Below are 17,073 nucleotides of genomic sequence, written 5' to 3'. Positions count from 1 at the left end.
AATGCTCGACAAAATAAGACCAAGGTCCATCTAGTTCGCCTTCCACCTTCCTGGTAGTCACATGCACATATGTCCCAAACTATCTATGTACTATATCCCATAATGTTATTTCCTAAAAGAAAAATATCTAATCCGTGTTTGAAAGAATCAACACTTCCAGCTTCAACTGTCTCCCGAGGGAGCCTGTTCTACAGGTTCAATATTCGCTCACTGAAATAGTGTTTGCATAAATTCGTTCTGAATTTACCCCCTTCAATCGCAGTCCGTGAGCTCTGGTTTTACTATTCTGGACAAGTTGAAACAGCCTGTCATGATCTATGCATCACTGCACAAAGAAAAGATTTGTCAAACCCTTTTCATCAAACACTTGGCTGCAGCTTTGTATCTGTCTGGATAAAGATGCTAATCCTTTACATCTTTACACGTTTCGGTTTCAACTAAATGAATTGGTTTCTCAAGGTTTGCTTGGTTTTTGTTATTTTATCTAAAGCTGCAGCACCAACAGCATTCAGGTGATGATAAAATACAATACAATTCACAATTACACATAGGCTGCAGAACATCCAGAACTCTGCAGCCCGTGTCCTCTCCCGCACCAGGCTCCGTGACCCTATTACCCCCATCCTCGCCCGACTCCACTGGCTTCCCATCACACAGAGGATGCAGTGCAAGGTCCTGATCCTCACCTTCAAAGCCCTCCATGGTCTTGCTCCCCCTTACCTCTGCGACCTCCTAACCCCCTACCATCCTGCTCACTCCCTCTGCTCAGCGGGCACCAGCCTGCTTCACGTCCCCCGCCTCACTCACCCCACTATTGGCAGGCGGGCCTTCTGTCACTCTGGCCCCACCCTCTGAAACTCTATCCCACAGTCCCTCTGCCTCGCCCCCTCCCTTGCCTCCTTCAAGACCCATCTCAAGATCCTCCTCTTTGACAGTGCTATCGATCACCCTGCTTCCCCCCCTGCCCTCCACCCTCCCCGTTCCCCAGCTCGAGTCTGAAACTCTGACTGTCCAGCGTCTTGGGACGTCCTCCCGACATGAAAGGCGCTATACAAATGTAATGTATACACTTATGTAGTGGCTTTCACACTGGGAGGACGTCCCAAAGCGCTTGATAATACTGGCCTGGCAACAGAGCTGAGGCTGGGAGCTGAGGGGGGATGAGGTGGAAAAAGATAAGTGAAAGCACATAGAATTGAGAACAATATCCCCAATGGACCAAAGCCTAAGCCCACTGTTTATGCTCTTAAAGGTTGGCCACCACTGCTTTGGACTTTTGTCTTGTCATAATGTCTTAATTCCCTTCTGAGGAAACTCAAGAAGACTATAGAATGAATGAATGAATTCATTCATGAATTCATGAATCACAAAAATGAATTCAGTCCCAGAGCAGGAGAGGGAGGAGGAAATGCACATGGTGCTTCCGACACAAAGGCAACTTATTTTTTTGTGTATTATTTGAACCAAGGAATAAACCAGCGCCTACTGGAGTACAATACAATTTACATTTATACAGCGCCTTTCACATCGGGAAGTCGTACTCAAAGAGTAAGTCCAGCCCACTAAATATAATCACACCTGATTCACTGCAGAGTGAAATGTTTTTTTTAAAAAGAAAATGAAAATACTATTGTGAATATTTCTGTAACTCCAATAATGGGCTTTGACGTATGGTACCTCTTCTGGCTTTCCTCCCCTGCTGGGGTAATACACCACTCGGTACTTCTCCACTTTCCCAGGGGCGTGGGTCCAGCTAACACGGAAGCCCCGAGGTGTTATCTCAGATGTCACGAGATTTGTGGGAGCTACCAGATTTGATCCTGCACCTCCACTGCCTCCTGTTGGTGAGGATAAGGTTGAGAACCATATAGATGTGTCAAAATTACGTCGTGTTAACAGAGCAAGAATTTCTCAGCTGGACAATTGCAACAAGTGCTGCACATAACAGAAGGGCATGGATTATATATCAAATTATATAAAGATACAATTATGTAACTGATGATCATAGTAGTAAATAATAAGAATCCTTATATTTGTTATGAAACATTTCATGTCAGGAGGACTTTGCAAAGGATTTCACAGAATATACAGTAAAGTGTAGTAACTGTGTATTTGGTGGAGGAATGCAGCAGCCAATTTGCACACAGCAATATCCCACAAACAACCATGAAGTAACAGACACTTTTATTTGGGGGAATTATTGGCCAATATGAAGCAAATACCTTTTATTTCTTTATCCTGCTCTTCCACACGTGAGCACACAGTTTTTGTGAGGCTCTCAATGATTGTGTTCATGATATTAAAATCAGCGACGTTGTAAACATGCGTATTGTCTGGTTCGGAGGCAATTGCTTTCAATTCATTCACATCTGCATTCTTCACACCTTTTGTTTCGAAAGAAAGGATGAATGCTTAAGAACCATAGACTGTAAGACACTAACAATTCAAACAGTAGTGCAAAAACTATTCTGTGTAAACGATACTATCAAAGCTCATCAATATCAAAAAAGAATCTACACTACACACTTGATCTTAGCCAAAAAACGGAGAAGTTAAAAATTTGCAAGGCTATGAGGAAGGAGCGGGGGAGTGGGAGTAATTGGGTAGCTCCTTCTGCAGTCCCAGTGTAAGAGTCTATGATTCTATGAACTTTAATGTCTAAATTGCATGATGTTAAGGTCAAATTTAGTTAAAGTAATCCGTGGATTTGATATAGCGCTTTACTATGCCACCAAATCATTTCAAAGCAGTTCATAGTATTATCTTTTTACAATGAAATGTAGTGACTGTATTTGTAGGCAAATTGGGCAAACCAGTCACTCAAGGTTGTAATTCAGCTCTTTAAGCATTTGGTACAGGAATGAGTAACATACCAATAGCGAAGAGTTCGATTCCAGCATCGCGTAAGCGTTTAGCTGGTGGAATGACGTCATCTTGAGACTTCCCATCAGTGATCAAGATCCCGATCTTTGGCACGCCGGTTCTAGCCCCTCCTTCAGGTTTGAAGCTATTCTCCTGGATATAGGATAAGGCAAGCCCTAAACAAAACAAAAGGTATGGATTTTATCGGATCCCATAAAGCAAAGAACGCCATCACCCTCTTTTGAGTTGTGTTACAAAGAACATTTTAAATGGAAGAACTTTGGAGTCCTTGGGGAAAAAAATACACTTTTTTTTATCTCCTCTTCAGTGTTTGCATAAGATAATAAACTTCATTTCATACGATACTGGTATGTTTGGATTTCTTCCATAAAATATACTGTTAATTTTCCATATCTCCTCAGTAACTCAACTGAACATGTTTGACAATGGTCATTTTGCATTTGTTTTCATAAAGAATTCCTTATTTAAACTGTGATCCAGATAACAGGATGAAATCAAACCTTCCATGCTGGTCTACATTACATCATTAGTGGCACATCATACATTGAAGGTGCATTATGGTCTGTATTTCAATCAATCAAATGTGCAGATATTCACCTCCTTAACATCCTTTCATCGATGTGATCACCTTCTTGTCCCAGGAAAGAATAACGGTGATGTCCAACAATGAAACCCACACTTTTGGAAATTTAGGCAACCTTCTTGGGGTGGAGGACGGTCCTCAAAAATTAGTCAGCTTCAGAATCCTTGTAATTTCTAACAATATTACGTAGAGGTTTGGAACCCAATATTAACTGGATTCAAAGTTTATACATTTCTTCAGTTAGTTCAATTGATTATATGGGTCTGATAGACTTGAAAACCATACAGAGTCCTGAAGGAGGAATGGTAACTGATGATTTGAATATTAAAGACGTTCAGATCATCAAGTCATAGAGGCTAGAACTCTGCACTCATTTAAGAAACAATATGCTGCTGTCATGGGAAGACAGGATAACGGATATTCTGGAAGGAAGATATCAATTGGGTTGAAGGGCCTTCTTCCGAATCTGTTTTATGATCTTGTGATACGATAAGAGGCAAAGTGTTCCTGCCCCCAGCTTTTCCTGCAATGCTTCTTCCAACATTTGAGCAGACAGGAAACATTATAATTGACTTATCTTGCCAGGAGGGCTTGGACTGCTATCAATCAACTGCCTCTGTCCAAGGTGAGATCTACTAGTCTAGCAACGTATTTCATTCAGCAATCCAGGTAAGAATTTAAAAAAGTCATCGCCCACGTGGGTAAATAGGTCACAAATAGCAATAAGCCCAAAGATACAACCCAGTGTATTTCAAAGTTTCTAATGAGTTTCTCAAATTGAAGAGCTTTTCTGAAATCACTCTCAGGTCTCAGTGGAGCCTGTTTTTTAGGATGAGAATTTTTTCTGCTAAGTTTAGTGACTGTAATTATAGTGAACGTGATAGTCAATTTGAACACCGCAATATCCCACAAACAGCCATAACGTGAATAACCAATTTTTTTTTATCTGGGAGATTTGTTAGTCAGGGGAAACTCCCTTCCCTTTTCGAATAACGCCATGAGATCTTTAATAGCCCACGTTTGAACAGGTAGATAACATCTCGATTTAACATCTCATTCAGCACTCCCCCAGCCCTGCACTAGGGTGTCAGTCTAGACTAGGAGCTTGAAGTCCCAATGTCAGCCTCGAATTTGTAACCTTCTGACTCAGAGGTGACAGTGCTACCAGCTTATTCAGGCCGACACCTGGACCTTCATAACCGGAATCGGGGGAGGTGGGGGAATCATTTTGACACTGAGCACTGGCAAATGTGATCAACTTACTACAACGTCCCACTGGGAAATGTCAGTGTAGAGTCCCAGCAAACTAATCTCTACTTTTAGCAATGTAAAATATAAACTTTACTGCAAATGATATAGGGGCTCACTGATTAATAAAACACCATCTGCAAAAATAAATTGAGTGTTGACAGTCTGACTGGCATTTTTACCCCTTTATTGCAGTTTCCTTTTAGTTTTGTGTTTGTGCTTTAGTCAGAAACGCTAGGTGCTTAGAATGATAAATAAATAATCCTGCAAATTTTAATGACCTTTCATAACCTTTTTGGGGAGGATGGTCGTCAAACTTTACTGCAATGGATATAGGGGCTCACTATTTAATAAAAATGCAAAAATAAATTGAGAATTGACAGTAAGTCCTTAATAAATAAATAACAACCCTTCATCAGAACCTGAAACGTTGTGGACACAAAACGTTGACTCACTTTCCTTTCTCCATAGGTGCTACCTGACCTGCTGAGTGTATCCGGCGACTTCTGTTTTTGTTTTAGATTTCTAGCATCTGCAGTATTTTGCATTTTGTTTAATAAATAATCCCTATTGTCTTTTTCCCTCAACCAAACAAAGAAAGATTTGCCAAACATTTACCCATGAAGACAGTGGCACCTTAAAGGGAATAACTGCATCAGCAGGCAGCTCAAAGCAGTTCATTCTTCATTGTTTGGCTCTTTCTCAACATACGCACACAGATTCAGTGCTGGCCCCAAACAGTAGAGACAAAGCTACCATCACCCTGCACAGACATGTCCAGTCCATCTGTCTGATCTAAACCTTGTTTAACTTGGCCTATAATTATGTCCAGATTTCAATCCAGATAACCTGTGTAACAGCAAAAGCATAAAGCTAAGCAAATAAAATTTCTGGCTAAGATACGAACAGATCAGTAAAAGGAAATTAGAACCAAGAAAGTTCCTGACGTGTGAATTGCACTGCTTTTGGAAGAGTTTGTGATTTTGATGTGGAAAACAATTTCAGACTCTCTTCTCAAATCCCATTGCTTCACCCCACCCTCTCTGCTTTCAAAATTAACCTAAAGATCTATGTCTTTGACTGCACCTTCAGACACCTCTTCTCCACCAATCCATCATGTCTCTCCCAACTCGAGCTTCTAAACCACCTATCTAAGCACTTTGATTCCTTCTCCCTATGTGAAAGACGTTATATAAGTACAAATTATTAGTGATCAAATCCAATGGTTGCAGGGTCAAAATGCCTTATCTTTAATCTTCACTAGCCACTGCACAAACAAGTCCCTTACAGGCAGAGCAAGCTAATCCAAGTTAATGTACGATCAACACTAAAAGTATTGATCTCTTTGCTACATATTTATCATAGGAAATCACATTACAAAGACAATGAATAGTGAAAATAGGGGTAAAATTTGCAGGATTCCTTAAAGAGTTCCATGTGTTAATTAAGACAATTCATTCTTTAAGGAATACACAGAAATTTGTTACTAATTCCTGAATAAACGCCACTCTTATGCCTTTGCTTACACTAACTCGCTTCTCTTAGTCTCCGATTCCCCCACAGTTGGTTTCTCCAGTCAGTTGGCTGCTTGTGACTGCAGAAAGTTCAGGAGACTAACATTTTATGCTATATGTCAGTTTTCTGGTGTAGCCCAGGATCGAGGTTTATAAATCCAAATATGGAGCCTTAACTCAGGGGATTCCTTGAAGTTCCAAATTGTATTTCAATGATTGTATCATTTCTATCCAGTGTCTTCTCTTCCTACTCTATCCCAGCTCCCTCCTTCTGTACTGTAAATTTCTACGACTGTAGCAGGAGAATGAGACCAAACCAATAGCTCTGGCAGACCCACCATGAATATGAAAACCCAAAAGACCTGTTTCTGTGCTGTAACTGTTTATAATTTTATGTCAGCAAAATGGGACTAAACAGATAGCTCTATCACAGAACCAGCACCTGTACAATGGGCTCAACAGCCTCTTTCTGTGCTGTAAACTCTGTTTTTATGGTTCAATGGTCTTTACTAGTTCCAAGGTAAAAGCTAAAAAGTCAAGTTTCCCCTTTTTCTCTGGCATGTAGCCCAGATATCAACATTCATAGTTACAATGTGACTGAGAGCCCCCACTTTACTTCTAATTGAAAGAAGCTACTCATTTAGGATAATACATAGTATTTAGCATTCGGGTACCTGTAAGTGTGTTGCCGCCTTTATAAGGAAGATTTCTAGCAGCATCCAATACAGCTTGCTTTGTTTCATATTGATTTAGATACCATTCGATCCTGGGATCCCCACTGTATTGAGCCAGGCCTGCAATAGTGGAGCATTTAAAGGCTTAATTTATGTGTTGTGATAATTCACAATTAAGCAAAATACTTACATTAAGAGTGTGTATACTAAGTAAACATCTGTTAAAATCCAACACAATGCACATATACCCATCAAATAGCCTTTGTCACCCACTTTACTTTCTGTGTTTAACAATTAATTATTTTGTTGATACTACCAGCACTCTGTGAGCACACAAAATAACATACAGCGTAGTTCAGAGAACAGTTTGACTTATAGCAAATGCTGCTGTGGTCAGAAGGTCAACCATTTCCCAGGCCTTTTAAAATGCTTTAATTTCAGAATTACTGAATAGTCGCTTTCTTCCTCCCCTTCTTATAGAAAAATAGTCAGTAAATAATTAAGCTGCCAAAGAGAAGCATCCATGTCCTGCTCACTGCTTTACGATACACTTACTGAATGAACAATGGTGGGTGGCCCTCTACATCAGAACTTTATTATGCTCTTTATGACCATAAAGGTAAAGTTAATTCAACTTAACTTTCTGACTCAGCAACATTTATAGTTTCCAGTGCTTAAATCAATTGCGTAACTTATTAGTAACTAGATGTTCAGATTTAAAACAACTTTTAAAAGAAAAGTAGATGATTATTTGGGAGAAGTGTACAAGAACAACAACAAGATTTCATTTATAGAGCGCCTTTCACATCGGGAGGACGTGCCAAGGCGCTGTACAGGGCTTTGGGGAGTGGAGAAAGAGCGGGGGAGTGGGATTAATTTGGACAGTCTTTTCAAAGAGCCAGCACAGACACAATGGGCTGAATGGCCTTCTTCTGTGCTGTATAATTCTATGATAAGTTTTGAAGGGAAGGAATTCATCTGAGCAGCTTGACAGCACAGCCTGCAAATGGAGCAATGTGCTGAGTCAAAGGAGAGCTAGCCATTCACTGTACAGCTAGAGCCCAGTCACAGGCACAGTTTGTGGGAGAGGTGTAAGAGCATTTGCTGGCCATTTGGAGAGTAGATGGAATTCGTGCCTGCACTGCCTCTTGGCCTCATTGCACAACAGTTAGTAGGAGGGATAGACTACATATATGTGGTACTTTCACCACAGCAAGCCTGGATTGAGGCACCAGATTACCCGAATGGGTATTTTTTTTGCAGTTTATTTGGTGGTGGGGAGGAGTGGTGGTGAAGGGGAAAAGAAAATCTGGGAGATGTACTGGATATAGTTAAGATGCCTCCCTATGTGGAGGAGATGCTGAGCATCCGATGTGAATTCCACACACTTCCAAGAATAGCATTGAAGTCATGAAAATATGCAGACAGCACATCCAACTCACATGCAGAATCCTGCATAAAGAGCAAGCGGAAATTCACAAATGAGAAAATAATAGAAATTGTAAATCATTTCAAATAATCTTAAATCCACATGCAAACCCCTGAAGTACAACAGCTCAAAATCTTTACAAAAATAATAACATTTCTTGATATGTTCAAAGAAACTTTAGAAGGTAAACTTACCTATTCTTGTTTTGTCAGACCCAACATTGAAAGCACTAACCAAGTTTCCCAAAAACTGTCGCACTAGTCGGAAATTAAGTCGGCCAATACTCCAGGAGCCATCCACAAGAATCACAATGTCTGCGATTGCTGAAGATTTGCATGTAAATTGTGAACCTGTAACCGATACAATCAAATATTATTCCTGCACAACCTGGGTATTTTCTAACCTTAAACATTTGTAATTGTTAACAAAACAAAGCAACACGGGACAAAATAGCATCATGAACATATTTTTAAATAATTTCCTATATGAGATATTAACCCCTGATGTGCAGATCAGCAGCGTTACGTCAAAATGTCTAGAGTGTATATCAATGAAGCTACAATCAGTCATATGATTTGTGACTGACACCAAAGCTTGACAGTGAAGCACCCATTATGAATCCTTTTCCTGTTGTTTTGGGTTACAACTGCTGATATTTAGAAAAGAAAAATTGTCATCACCGCAACATCCTTGAAAAACATCCTTCATCACCGCTTCAGACAAAAGGCATGTTTTGTCTTACAAAGGACACTAGGATGATCTCATTTGTATACTGCAGTCAATTGTCTTAGATTCAGGTCAGTGCTACATGTGGCACTTTGGTAATGTCAGTCAGTAATTGGATTTCACCTCTATTATTACACATTGCATAACACTGACTGGAATTTCAATCCAAATATGTACACCAAGAGTACCAAACACATGTTACTGAACATTTCACTATTATTTTTAAATATCATATTCTGAAGGATTAGGTGCAAAATAACAGCTAAGCTGTTGAAAATAAGATGCTGTCATAAAGCGGTTTCCTAAGACCACGCACCAACTTGTCTATTCAGACAGTCGGGTTTCATTCGGTACAATACAAAACTACTTCACTCCCAGTGTCCCTTATTAAAAGTGCCTGAGAAACCAATTCAATAAAGGACAAGACAACAACCTCTCTGAGGTTAGTGACGTAAAGACTTCATTTTAATGGTATTGCAACACACGGGAATGATCACACAGTTCAACAATTTGCTGGCAATTTAGAGAAACAGTCCAAACATCCTGGTTATGTTTCCACTTTGCGTCTCAGTGCCATCACCATGACTTGCTGCAGGTTGTAGACTCCCTATAAGGTTGAGAATCCGGCTCCAGAGTTCCCACATGCACTGTGAGTTTTGTTTGCTCCCTCTTTCCTCTGTGTGATTATGCTGTTAAATAGGGAGCAGTAGAGGTAGTCCTGCAAAAGAGAAAGCAATGTGTGTGATATACTTTACGTTGTGTACAACTTACAGTACCTGAAAAGATATATTCCAAATATTGGAAATATTTGCTGTTTGGTGCTGGTTGCGTGACCTGGCGCTTTGCAGCTAGATGCAAGATGCTATGCACAATGTGACAAGAAGCAGGTTCCTCACACTAGGAGAATACTGGCACAGAATCATGTACCACTATGGTGACAACCAGTCAGAGGGCTGCAGAGCTCCTGCATGCTTTGGAGTGGCAACGTATGGATTAGCACTGGCATAGCCATTCCTGCAGTTTACATGCCTGCTTTCTCAGCCAAGAAGTGGGTCCCACTGGTCTGAAGTACCATTTCAGTTCCAAAGCAGAAGTGACTCGGAAGCCTTTGGGGGCCATTTCTTCTTGGGAATGGACAGTGGTATTCGGAAGCATTGTGGCTCCCTTTAACTATAGAACCTAGAGGCAGAGCTTGACACAGAAAGACCAGAACAGACAGACAGAAAATAATATGCAATAATAACTTTGTTTTGTTTTTAAAAGTGCTTCTTAGATTTCAACTGGTTATATTTTAGCATGTGTGATCTTGTGAAATATTTTAGCAGGTGAATCTTCCACGGTCCATAAACAGACAAAAGGCAAGTCCTTATTGGTTACTGGGATAATCTTAGCACTGGCTGACTTAGAATTGTTCCTGCACCAGAAGTAGCATTGTTCTACAATCTGGACGTAAGTAGATGCCGCTGATCAATGTACACCTCTGTTCCACCAAGCAATGTGTGCCAATGTTTAACCAAGGAACAAACTTGTGAAGGTACTTATGACAGAATGCCACAGACTGAGAGAACTGGTTGTCTAGATCTGAGACTCACGTGGCCATAGACAGGGTTCACTTACTGATCACAAAAGGTAAGGTGTCAGCGTGGCTCTGCTGCTAGCACTCTCATCTCTGAGTCAGAAGGTTGGGTATTAAAGCCCCATGTTGGGACTCCAAAGCTAATAGTCTAGGCTGATAATCCAGTCCAGTGCTGGGAAGAGCTGGATGAGACATTAAAGGTCCCATCTGCCTGTTCAGGTGGACATCAAACAACAACAGCAAATTACATTTGTATAGCGCCTTTCACGTCCAAAAGCGCTAGACAGTTAGGGATTGGACGCAAGCTGGGGATTGGGATCAGGAGGGGTGGAGGGCAGGGAAAGTGACCAAAGCGCGGTCAAAGAATCGGGTCTTGAGACAGGCCTTGAAGGAGGCAAGGGAGGGAGCAAGGTGAAGGGTATGTGGGACGGAGTTCCAAAAGATGGGGCTAGAGAGGCCGAAGGGCCGATGGTGAGGCGGGACGGGCAGGGGATGTGGAGCAGGCCACAGTCTGCTGAGCGGAGGGAGTGGACAGGTTTATATGGGGTTAGCAGGTCACAGAGATAGGAAGGAGCAAGACCATGGAGGGCCTTGACGACGAGGATGAGGATTTTGAACTCTATGCTCTGGGGGATTGGGAGCCAGTGGAGCCAGGTGAGGGTAGGGGTGATAGGGTCATGGAGCCTGGTGCAGGAAAGGACATGAGCTGCAGAGTTCTGGATGATCTGCAGCTTGTGAAGGAAAGAGTTGGGAAGGCCAACAAGCAGGGAGTTGGCGTAGTATAGCCTAGATGTAATGAATGCGTGAGGGGAGAGGCAGTGGACACTGGCTACAAATGTAGTGCGGGGTGGAAACGAACCAATCGGCCCCTTGGGTCTGTGCTAGCGTCAAATCATTCCACAATGTTACGCAAAATTTATCAAATTTCCCTGACATTTTGGGCAAATATTTTGACAATTTTCTAGCGATAATTAGTAATCGGTTATCCTTGGTTATCAGTAACTGGAAAGAGGAGCTGGGCAAAATGGAGGCAGCAAATATTGTCGTTAAAGGGAGCAGCTGCCACTAGATTTGTGCCAGAATTACTACTACGTGGAAAATTACTGCAAAACATCCAGAGAAATCAGATCGAATCTCTCAATTACTTTTTAATCAATTTTCTCCACTCTCCTGGTGGCACTGGTCAAGCTTCCAAGACCTCACTTCGAGTGACCATTCTTCACGTGATATGTACGCACTTTCTAATAGGGGTCTCCGGGCAGAAATCAGGAGAGGGAACCCTAGCTGATTCTATGACCTCCTCCACTACACCTAACACAGGCCAATTGTAGAACAATAACTACTTCCCGGGCTGAGCGTCACATGATGACTGTGTGTTTTGCGGCCAGCCAAGAACGTAACTGCACACCAAGATCAGACGACCATCCATAGGTTTGCCTTCAGGACTTCCAGCACACAAACTACAACAACAATCGTAATGTAAAACTCTCTCTACATGCCTCAACTCTAACAAACTGCACCAGTTTGAAATAGCCAATTCAGACATCATCTCTCAATGTGTACTCTTTGAGTACAATTTGCTAGTTAATTCCCATCAGTGCTAGATTGTTGAATCATAGGACTTCAGTTTTCCGTAATCTGATGTACAAATTTCTTGGCAGTTTCCTAGCTCAAATCCAGACTCTCTGAAGACTGAATGGAGATATATAGGATGAGAAATTCCTCTTGCCACCAAGTGCAGCAACTAACAACTTTGATGATGTATGTTTTATAATGACAAAATCCCATTACAAGTACATATTGTCACAGTTGTTCCACTTAGAAAGAGGGATATGACTGCCACAAAGCTCAAATAATTTATCATCTTCAATAGTGTCCACCAAAAAGAGATTTTTATCTATCTTTTGTGCTTGATTGGAATTCTGCCCACATAAAAGGGAAGAACATTAACCATGTGCTATACGCGGCTCTGCTGACTGGCCTTTCATTTAAACCTTACCACTGAATAAATGAATGCAATAAAAAATGTTTTAAGAAATTTGTGTGAATCCATTAAAGAAACAATAAAAACATACCTCCAAAGCAACTGCACATTTTACAAATTTATAAAGATTTGACTTCAGCAAGTTTGAGGTTTAATTTTATAGAACTAATAGGAGAGCCCAGCAGCATAAGGAGGGAACTGAGTGAGGTGGAACAGAGTGAGAGTTCTATAAAATTGAGGAATTTGGTGAGAGTGGGAATTTGGTGTAGAGGGGGAAAGAGGTGCATTATTATGAAATATATAATAGTTATTAAAATAATATAAAACATGTCTGGGAATATGTCAGGGCAGCTGAGATCGGTTGCATGCACAATGTGTGCCATGTGGGAACTCCAGGATGCTTTGTGTGCTCTGGATAGACAGAAAGTACCTCCTTATTGCAAAAGGGATTAAGGGATATGGGGATAAGGCAGGGTTAGGTTATTAGCTGGAGGTAGATTAGAAGATCAGCCATGATTGAATGGCAGGGAAGGCTCAAAGGTCCTACTCCTGCTCCTACATGTTATGTTAGATGCTCGAGCTCAGAGTTTCTGAGCTTGAGGAGAGGCTGATGTCACTTCATAGCATATGGGCGGCTGAAAAGTTCATGGATTGAACATTTCAGGAGGTGGTCACCCCACAGCTACAGAGGGTTCACAAGGAGAATGAGTGGGTGACCACCTAGCATGGTAGGAAGAGGGGATGGGCAGTGCAGAAATCCCGAGAGTGTGGCACTCACAACCGGTTCTCTACACTGAATACCGATCAGGGTGATGACACCTCTGGGGAGGGGAGTCAAAAGCAAATGGATGCACAGGGGGACACAGGGAAGAGTGTGAATGCAATTGCCATTGGGGACACAATGGTGAAAAGAGTAGAAAGGCATTTCTGCAACGAAAGATGTGACTCTCGCATGGTATGTTGCCTCCCTGGTGCCAGAGTTGAAGACAACACAGAATAGGTGCAAAACCTTCTACAGGGGGAAGGGGAACATCCAGAAGTCGTAGTCCATGTTGGGATCCATAATGTAGGGAAAAAAAGGCTGAGATCCTACAGGGAGAGTATCAGAAGCTAAGGAAAAAAAACTAAAGGGTAGTACCTCAAAGTTGGTGATCTCTGGATTACTCGCAGGGCCTCGTGCAAATGAGTATTAAAATAGCAGGATCAAACACATGAAATGCAAGGCTGGAGAGATGGTGCAGAAAGGACGGCTTTAGGTTCCTGGATCATTGGGACCAGTTCTGGGGCAGGTGGACCTGTACAAGGTGGATGGGTTACACCTGCATAAGGCTGGGACCAATGTCCTCACAGGGAGGTTGAGATGTGCTGTGGGGAAGGGTTTAAACTAATTTTGAGGTGTAAGGGAATCAGGGAAGGAAACGTAGCATTAGAGAGGACAAACAAGTTACATAGAGGGCTGTGAGAGACGAATAGCAATGTAATAAGGAGTAATTCAGAAAAAGGAGGGATTAGACGGGGAAGAAATACAAAACAGACTAAGTCGGTCTTGGAGTGCATATGCGTAAATGCATGGAGTGTGACAAATAAGGTTGGTGAGCTGATGCTTGAGTTACCACATGGGTTATGATGTAGTGGCAACAACGGAGACCTGGCTCAAACAAAGGTAGGAATGGGAGCTGAATATTCCTGACTACAACGTATTCGGGTGGGATAGGGAAGGGAAAAAAATAGAATCTATTTGGTTAAGAGTTAAGGAGCAGAAAAGGAGCTGTTACTATGTTCCCAAATAGTGGGAAGGAGATAGATGAGCAAATCTGCAAGCAGATTTCAGAAAGATGCAAAACCAATATAGTGATAATGGAGGACTTCAATTATCCTAACCTAGACTGGCAAAATAACACTGTAAAGGGCAAGGAGTGGGAAGGATTCCTGAAATATGTGCGAGATAACTTTCTGGATCAGTATGTTTCCGGCCCAATTAAGAAGGAAGCAATGCTGGATCTAGTTCTGGGAAATGAAGTGGAGCAGGTTTCAGTAGGAGAGCATGTGGACAACAGTGATCACAACATCATTAGGTTTAGAATACTTATGGAAAGGGGCAAGGAGCAATCACAGGTGAAGATACTCAATTGGAAGTTGGCTAATTTCAGTGAGTTAAAAAGATTGGGCAGGTAAAACAACTAATGAGCAATTGGAAGTCTTGAAGGAGGGGATAGTTCGAGAGCAGAACAAATACGTTCCCACAAAGGGGCAAGGTAGGGCATCCAAACCTGTCTGGATAAATAAGAAAATTGGGATTAAAATAAATCAGAAAAAGGAGGCTTATTATAAAGTCAGGTCCAAAATACAGAAGATAATCAAATAGAATGTACAGAGGTGAATTGAAAAAGGAAATAAGAGGGGCAAAGAGATTGTGTGAGAAAAGATTAATGTGTAACATAAAAGGGAACCCTAAGTATTTTATAAGCATATACAGTATAAAAGGTTAGTCACAGGCCCCTAATTAGGGACCAAAGAGGAAATCTTCTTGTGGAGACAGAGGGCATGGCTGACGTACTGAATGAGTACTTTCATCTGTCTTACAAAAGAAGAGGATGCAGCCAATGCCACAGTATCAGAGGAGAGGGTAGAGATATTGGATAAGATAAGAATAAACTGAGAGGAGCTGCTAAAAAGGTTGACTGAGCTCAAGGTAGATAAGTCACCTGGTCCGGACAAGGATGCAGCCTAGGTTACTGAGGGAAGTAAGAGTGGAAATAATGGAGGCTCTGGTCACAATCTTTCAATCCTCTGTGGACACCGGGGTGGTGCCAGAGGACTGGAGGGTTGAAAATATTACTCTACTGAACAAAAAGGGGGAGAAGGATAAACTACAGGCCAGTCAGACTAACGTCAGTAGTGGGGAAACTTCTAGAGACTATAATCTGGGACAAAATAAATTTTCACTTAGAAAAATATGAGTTAATAAAGGACATCCAACACGGATTTGTTAAAGGCAGATCATGTCTAACAAACCTAATAGTTTTTTGATGAAGTAACGGAGAGGGTGGATGAAGTTGGTGCAGTTGATGCCGTTTATATAGATTTTTAAAAGGTGTTTGATAAAGTGCCACATAAGAGACTTGTAAGCAAAATAGAAGCCCACGGTAGTAAAGGAACAGTGGCAGCATGGATACAGAACTGGCTGGGAGACACAAAGCAGGCAGTGGTGGTGAACGGTTGCTTTTCTGACACCAGGGAAGTGTGCAGTGGTGTCCCCCAGGGTTCAGTATTGGGACCACTGCTGTTTTTGATCTATATAAATGACCTGGACTTGGGTATATACATTTGTCACATCAAGGCTCGATTACGGGAACTCCCTCCTCATCGGCCTTCCCAACTCTTCCCTTCACAAGCTGCAAATCATCCAAAACTCTGCAGCTCATGTACTCTCACGCACCAGGCTCTGCGACCTCATCACTCACACCCTCGTCCGGCTCCACTGGCTCCCCATCCCCCAGAGGATCGAGTTCAAGATCCTCGTCCTCAACTTTAAGGCCATCCAAGGCCTCCTCCTACCTCTCTGACCTGTTGACTCCCTACCACCTGCCCACTCCCTCTGTTCAGTGGGCTCCTGCCTGCTCCATGTTTCCCGCCCGACCCGCCCTACCATCGGTGACCGGGCTTTCAGCCTCTCTGTCCCCACACTCTGGAACTCCATCCCATAGTCCCTTCGCCTCGCTTCCTCCCTTGCCTCCTTCAAGGCCGGTCTCAAGACACTTCTCTTCGACCGTGCCTTTGGTCTCCCCCCCCACCTCTCTGCCTTCCCTCACCCCTACAACACCCCTCCCCCATACTTGGGCCCTGACCCCTGACTGTTCAGCGCTTTGGGATGTCCTCCCTACGTGAAAGGCTCTCTATAAATGTAATTTAGTTGTTGTTGTAATAGGGAGTACAATTTCTAAGTTTGCAGATGATACTAAGCTAGGAAAAGTAGTAAACAGTGAGAAGGATAGTAGCGGACTGCAAGAGGACATAAATAGACTGGTAAAATGAGCAGACACGTGGCAGATGAAGTTTAATGTGGAGAAATGCAAGGTGATGCATTTTGAGAGGAAGAATAAGGAGAGGCAATATAAGCTGATGGTACAATCTTAAAGGGGATGAAGGTTCAGAGAGACCTGGGGTTCATATAAGTAAATCTTTGAAGGTGGCAGAACAGATAGATAAAGCTGTTAAAAAAAACATTCGGGATACTAGGCTTTATAAATAGGGGCATAGAATACAAAAGGTATGATGAATCTCTATAAAACACTGGTTCGGCCTCAGCTAGAGTATTGTGTTCAGTTCTGGGCACCACACTTTAGGAAGCATGTCAAGGAATTGGAGAGGTTGCGAAGGAGATTTACCAGAATGGGACCAGGAATGAGGGACTTCAGTTATCAGGAGAGGCTCAAGAAGCTAGGATTATTCTCCT

At 42.1% G+C, this 17,073-nt stretch overlaps 1 protein-coding gene across 4 annotated transcripts in view; it reads right to left on the bottom strand.

The window, feature by feature from the left end:
* col14a1a (collagen, type XIV, alpha 1a) overlaps nt 1–17,073 on the bottom strand; it is a 116,157-nt gene that overhangs the window by 70,714 nt on the left and 28,370 nt on the right. For all 4 annotated transcript variants that reach the window (XM_007907507.2, XM_042331937.1, XM_007907509.2 and 1 more), the window contains exons 6-10: nt 8,526–8,681; nt 6,903–7,022; nt 2,874–3,038; nt 2,223–2,384; nt 1,678–1,838 (exon numbers count right to left, since the gene is read on the bottom strand). In XM_007907507.2, the coding sequence (XP_007905698.1) occupies nt 1,678–1,838; nt 2,223–2,384; nt 2,874–3,038; nt 6,903–7,022; nt 8,526–8,681 (764 nt within the window). The remainder of the gene's footprint in view (nt 1–1,677; nt 1,839–2,222; nt 2,385–2,873; nt 3,039–6,902; nt 7,023–8,525; nt 8,682–17,073) is intronic.

The sequence above is a fragment of the Callorhinchus milii genome, unplaced genomic scaffold (assembly GCF_018977255.1).
Source record: "Callorhinchus milii isolate IMCB2004 unplaced genomic scaffold, IMCB_Cmil_1.0 Scaffold2, whole genome shotgun sequence".
In the NCBI taxonomy this organism is placed as follows: Eukaryota; Metazoa; Chordata; class Chondrichthyes; order Chimaeriformes; family Callorhinchidae; genus Callorhinchus; species Callorhinchus milii.
The sequence above is the reverse complement of the archived record's forward strand: the minus strand, read 5'-3'. Positions and strand labels throughout refer to the sequence as shown.